Source organism: Mixophyes fleayi, chromosome 7, assembly GCF_038048845.1.
Source record: "Mixophyes fleayi isolate aMixFle1 chromosome 7, aMixFle1.hap1, whole genome shotgun sequence".
Lineage (NCBI taxonomy): Eukaryota > Metazoa > Chordata > Amphibia > Anura > Limnodynastidae > Mixophyes > Mixophyes fleayi.
In genome coordinates this window covers 39,241,332-39,248,008 of record NC_134408.1, presented here as the reverse complement: position 1 = coordinate 39,248,008, position 6,677 = coordinate 39,241,332, and the positions used below count along the sequence as shown (strand labels likewise).

Below are 6,677 nucleotides of genomic sequence, written 5' to 3'. Positions count from 1 at the left end.
ACACTGGGGTCAGTGAACATCTCTAGCTAGAATTATGCAGTTCTGCAATAGGGTTGGGTACATTTTCCCGAGTACCACAAACCCGACAATTAGGATCCCTACAAAGAAAATCCGACTGGCAAACAAATGACTGGAATATAAACAGATTTACCAAAAAAACAAATCTGCACATTTCTAATCCACGCACACTGACAGCAACTCATTCCTAACACACAGCTTTCTAGCAGTTGAGTTTCACGTCGGTTAACAGTGCAACCTAATTAAATATTAATTTAAAGCGGCAATGTCGGGACCCCGCAGGTTAACTGTTTCATTAAGCTGTGTGTGGAGGGGCCCAGAAATTTGCTGTACCGAGGAGCAAAATTCCTCTTGGCAGCCTTGGCCTTTTCTGTCTGGGGGCTTCTACAATGGAGGGTGCATCTGAGATGAATATATTACTGCAATTAAAAATTATTTGAATACAAAACTGCTTTATTTTTATTGTGTAGATATATATATTTAAACAGACAAAGTAGGTTAAAGGTAAGTTTGATAGTATTTTATTATTTTTTTATCACGTTAGTAACTTGTTTGCAACTTGGTATGTGGGATATTCACAGAAATCATTGAGCAACTTCTGAATGATATTTAGCTAAACATCGATTCTGAATGATAATATAGTACAGTTTATTGTATAATATACTGTATTATTATAATTTTTTGTCCAAGCTCTCTTCCTAAAAATCCATAAACCAACCATTTTTAAAACTTGTGAAAGAACTGCAATTCCTGCAGGTTAACACTTTGGATATAATAATAATATTAGTAAATATAAGCTTTCATAAATAAGTCTAGGTTTACATTTAAAATTAAATAAAAATAGACTCTTCATTTTAAATATTACAGAAAATAAACAAGTGCTTTGTAGGCAAATTAGGTGCAAGATACAGCCCTTGACTTTCCATGTAAATCCACTGCTAGTCTTTTTCCATAGGCTCCAACCACAGGGCCACATTAAGAAAAATGATTGAGCGCCTCATTGCAATCTCCAACAGAGTAAAGCAGCAAGGATTGTCAATGCATCCAGGCATGTTCCTTTTCCTAAACAGAAAAACAAAATAAATAAAAACTACCCCAAAAAGATTGTTATTGAATAGCACGCACAATTATATTAATTTATGAGTGCCAATAATGCAAATAAGTACTTTAAAATCAGATTTAATTTATTAATATGTTGGATGTATGATGGTGTTTTAAGCATGTGTCTATATATGTAAATTAGTTCAAAGGAAGAGAGGAGGTGGTCAGCACTTGCAGGACTAAAATAAATGATCAGTGATCAGAGGCTTTTTTACTGCAGTGATGCAGAGAGATATCAGCTGTTTTCTAGTTGTAATTGGTCATTAGTAAAACCAACAAACAGGTTTTCACTTTAATAGAATAGTGATCCACTGAATCTCAATTTATTAGAAAGACTTTAAAGCCTCTTACTAAGAAGTGACAATCATTTATCGATCCATTTAAAAGGTTATTGCAGGAGCATTTTACTAAACAACTAGAATAGCCCTGCTACCAGTGGTGTAGAGGATTTTAGAGCAAAAGGTTAAAACCTGGCAGCACTCAGCAGGAGAAACCACAATAAATAGATTGTTGCTAAGGAAACCCAGTAAAGCTGATCCTCTTACTAGCTGCAATGTTAGCAAAACTGTACAAAGAAAATAATAAAAATATTAGTGCAGGTGGGCACAAGACATTATGGGTTGGCACGATAAAATGACACCCAACTTACTGATTTGGAACCTACCTAGCCCCACCTGATGTGTTGGGGAGTTGCAGATAATACAATACCCCTATATGTCTGGATGATGGTGGGTATTTTCTGACTTCTGATCTGGTGCCTGCATGGCCAGGGAATATTAATGGCCTACCTGCTCCTCATGGTTCTACTGTGGGGTGCAGTGTTAAAGATAGCCTGTAATCCGGTTCTTGGGCCCTACCTTCCCCCATGGAGGTGGTTGGGGATAGGGTTTAAATGGTTCCCTCAACCTTAGTTCTGGGACCCAACCAAATGTGGTAGTGCATGGCTGTGCAGCAGAAGAGTTATTACTGGCTTAAGCCTAGGTGAAGTGACAACATTGGAATGTAATCCAAAGCTCTAATTTAATTATAGTTGTATGTTGCATTGTAATTATTGCTTTAATTAGAAAACACATAACCAAATTGTTCTTACCAGCACTGTCTTTTGAAGTAGAAGCTGTAGTGATGATGGTAGCTGTAGAAACAAAACAGAGCAACAATATGTTAAAATAGTTGACAATTTTTATAGTATTATTTTAATATTTAATAATATATACAAAACCCTGTATAAGTTGTCTTGCTTCATTTGATGATTTAAACACTATGAGCAGTAATCTACATATGTAGTCATAGTTATTCCAGTGTTATATACTGTAGCGCAGATATTACCTTTTGATTCATAAGTCTTCAGTAGTCCACTAGCATTGACTCATAGCTCAGACAGGCCTCTTTTTCTTATTTTGCAATCTTAGCATTAGCAATGGCTGTCTTACTGCTACTCAACCTGTAAAACCTGCAGCTGGAAGTAATTACTTCACAGTTGAAACTGAGACTTCTTTACTTCAACCAGTGTTAAGTTGTGCTTGAAGCAGTTGTCCTGTGAGCCGCCTATCACGCAAGCTGATTCTGTGGCTTTGGGTCTGCTAGATCTTTCTGTCAGAGTTTCCTCCAGTTTCTAAGTGCCTTTTGATGGTGTAGGAAACTCTACTCACAGATAACTTGGTTTCCTTTGCAATTTCTCTAAAGGAAAGACCTATACCTTTTAGGGTTATAATGTCGTCCTTTGTTAATTGCCTTTTTCTTGTCTTTCTGATAGCAATATACTACTACCCACAGTACAATATTGTCCAAATAATGCTTCAGAGGGTGTAATAAGAAGCTGTTTCAACACTGCATTTATACAGACAGGGGTTTGGAATCAAGTAATTAACAAAAGTTGGGACACCTGTAGGAATTGTTTACAACTATGAAGGCTTAATGTACTTCCATTATGCAGAACAGCTGTTCCTTGAGAAGACCATTTTATATAACTTTGAAATGTATAGTATTTTTAGTTTTTGGTAACCTAAACTTTTTTTTGTAACCTCTAGCTCTTTATCACTTACCTTTGTACCATTTCAGGTTATTCACTGGTCTTGAATTACTTAAATTTCAATAAAAACTGAAAGATGGGGGTCTGTAAAACATTTGGCTGGGAGTGTTTATTTTAATTAAATGAAATAGACATTATTGCTTCTGAGTACTGATTTTGATATCAGTACATTGCAATATATAAAACCAAGATTTAGGTATTGTACAGTAAATGTAACCTTAAAATTATTGCCTAAACAGTAAATTGGCCCAGTGCTCACGATTTGAGGCTGGATTGGGGATAATACAATACCCCTCTATGTCTGGATGGTTGTGTTTTTTTCTGACTGCTGACCTGGTGCCTGCGTGGCCAGTGAAAATTAATGGCCTACCTGCTTCTCATGGTTCCATTGTGGGGTGCAGTGACAAAGATAGCCTGTAGCCCAGTTGTGGATCCCTACCTTTTTCCATGGAACTGGCAGGGAATGGGGTTTAAATAGTGCCCTCTGAACCTTTGTTCTGGGACCCTATAAAATGGGGTGGTGCATTGCTTAAGCCTAGGTAAAACAATAAAGAGGGCTATTTATTGCTGAGATAATACGTTTTAATAGAGGGGAAGTGACAACATTTTTATGTAATATAAAGCTGTATTGTAATTATTGTTATATGTTGCATTGTAATTATTACTTTAAATATAAAATACATAGTCAAATTTTTCTTACCTTTACTGTCTTTTGGAGTAGAAGCTGTAGTGATGATAGTATCTGTAGAAACAAAACAGAGCAACAATATGATAAAATAGTTGACCATTTTAATAGTATTATTTTAATATTTAATTATGTAATCTAAACCCTGTATAAGTTCTTTCATTGGACACAGTGGCCTAGTGGTTAGCACATCTGCCTCACAGCACTGGGGTCATGAGTTCGATTCCCGACCATGGCCTTATCTGTGTGGAGTTTGTATGTTCTCCCTGTGTTTGCGTGGGTTTCCTCCGGGTGCTCCGGTTTCCTCCCACACTCCAAAAACATACTGGTAGGTTAATTGGCTGCAATCAAAAATTGACCCTAGTCTCTGTCTGTCTCCCTCTCTGTCTGTCTTTGTGTGAGTGTGTGTATATATTAGGGAATTTAGACTGTAAGCTCCAATGGGGCAGGGACTGATGTGAATGAGTTCTCTGTACAGCGCTGCGGAATTAGTGGCGCTATATAAATAAATGATGATGATGATGATGATGATTGGATGATTTAAACGCTAGGAGCATTAATCTACATATGTAGCCAAAGTTATTCCAGAGTTATATCTTAGGCTTTCCCAGATACTGTAGCTCAGTATGTGTTCTTTTTACCAAAGGGCGAAGAAACCTATTGCCGACATAAACACCCAGAGCACTTTATCACATCATTCTATGCATCAAAGGGATTGCCATCTGCGATAAGTTTCTCTTTACATGGGGAAGCTTATTAAAAAAGCATTCAACCAGTACTTGTAATGCTACAATATCAGTTCTGTAATGCTTTCATGCTCTAATGCTAGAATAAAGTATTTTTTTAATGCAGTAGTGTTGAAAAAATATTTAATTATTATATATTCTATATACTGTTGTTTGTGTTTCTTTTTATAATACTTATTTTAACATTTTTAAACAACAAGTCTGGGCTTTTAGTTGCATTGTACATGCACAGGTTAGCAACCCGACTTACGCATTCGCACAACTTCAGAGATGCTGGATGTTAGGTATTGCTTCACTGGTCTAAGATCTTTAAGACAGTTGAGTAACCCTCATTCATTGATTTGAAGCCTACCATATTGTCTTTTTCTTCGAAGGTAGATCTGCCATAGGTTGTAGGTAAGTTTCAGTTCTTTATCTTGCTGTAGGATGAACCCCTGACCAATTAAGGGTAGAACAGAGAGATCTGCATGGCGTTGCAAAATGCTGTGGTACCCATTTTGGTAAAAGGCGCCAGTCACTCCGTGCAAGTCGCTGAATGTGGATCCAGCAAAAAAAAAGTCCCAGACCATGAGCCTTTCTCCTGCTTGTTTGACAGTTGGTATCACAGACTGAGAAACCATAATTTTGTCTACTCGACTGTATGATGAACCGAAGATTTCATCTTATGATTCATCAGTCCATCAGACCATCTTCCAATCTTCAATAGTCCACTAGCAGTGCTTCATGGCCCAGGCAAATGTATTTTTCTTATTTTGCCAACTTAGCATTGGCTGTCTTACTGCTTCTCGAACTGTCAAACCTGCAGCTGGAAGTCTTCACAGTTGAAACTGAGACTTGCTTACTTCAACCACTGTTTAGATGCGGTTGAAGCTGTTGTCCTGTGAGCCACCTATCAGCTACAACTGTGCCTATACTTTGTATGTGGTAGCAGTACTTAAAATCCACCAGAGGCGCTGCTGTTCTGTCCCTGAACGTTACACCATGCCTATAGGAGTTAATCTCCTTACCTGATTAGAACTGCACATGTCTCACAGCTTCAAATACCTGCCTCAATCTGTGCTCTGTGCAGTTCATTGTTTATAACTGGCGGCTGCTTGTCTCCTGTTTATCCCTGTTCCAGTTTTGCTTTGCTGCTGTCTGATCTCCTGTTGTGACCCTCTGACTGATTAGCGGACACTGCTTGTTTGCCTGTGGCCTTGACCTCTGTCTGATTACTGGACTATGATTGTTTACTTGTGACCCTGACCTTTGCCTGGTAAATGGATTCTGCTTGAACTCTTGTTGCCTTGACCTCTGCCTGGTCACTGGACTTAGCTAGTCTGTTTGCATCCCTAGACTGCCTTATGACTCTGGCAATCTGGAATCCTGATCCCTGCCTTCTTAGTCTGGAGCCTCGTGCCTCCTGGCAATTGGTAACTTAATATACTTGTTCCTGCATTTAAACTGTATTTGTCATTGCTTGAAACCTGTTGCTTCTGTGAACTATTCATGCCATTCATCACACCTGTTCATATTCAATACACTTGTTCTTGCATTTAAATTGTATTTGTCATTGCTTGGAACATGTTGCTTCTGTGGACTATTCCTGCCATTCATCAAACATGTTCATATTTGTGTATTGGAGTATACCTGTTTATTCTGCTACCTGAAATCTGCATATTCCAAAAACTCAATCCATCTTCACATATTTTGACTAAATAAAGACACTTGGTTTTTGCACTGCTATTGCCGTTTCCTGAGTTCACAATCATAACACTATCACACAAGCTGTTGACTCTCAGAAAACTTGTCTTCTGATTCTGTGGCTTTGGGTCTGCCAGATCTTTTTCTGACAGCATTTCTTCCCATTTCCAATTGCCTTTTGACGGTGTAGAAAACTGTTCTTGCCAACACCTTGGCTTCCTTTGCAATTTTTCTAAAGGATAGACCTATGGTTTTAAGTGTTATAATTGTGTGTTCATCTTCCTTTGTTAATTGCCTTTTTCTTGTCTTTCTGATAGCAATATACTACTACCCACAGTACAATATTGTCCAAATAATGCTTCAGAGGGTGTAATAAGAAGCTGTTTCAACACTGCATTTATACAGACAGGGGTTT

At 37.9% G+C, this 6,677-nt stretch overlaps 1 protein-coding gene across 1 annotated transcript in view; it reads right to left on the bottom strand.

The window, feature by feature from the left end:
* Positions 1–523: 523 nt before the first annotated feature.
* The window catches only part of LOC142098674 (uromodulin-like), a 43,557-nt gene continuing 37,403 nt past the window's right edge, over positions 524–6,677 (bottom strand). The window contains exons 13-15 of the mRNA XM_075181500.1: positions 3,849–3,890; positions 2,210–2,251; positions 524–1,080 (exon numbers count right to left, since the gene is read on the bottom strand). Coding sequence (XP_075037601.1) covers positions 1,016–1,080; positions 2,210–2,251; positions 3,849–3,890 — 149 coding nt within the window. The 3' untranslated portion in view covers positions 524–1,015. The remainder of the gene's footprint in view (positions 1,081–2,209; positions 2,252–3,848; positions 3,891–6,677) is intronic.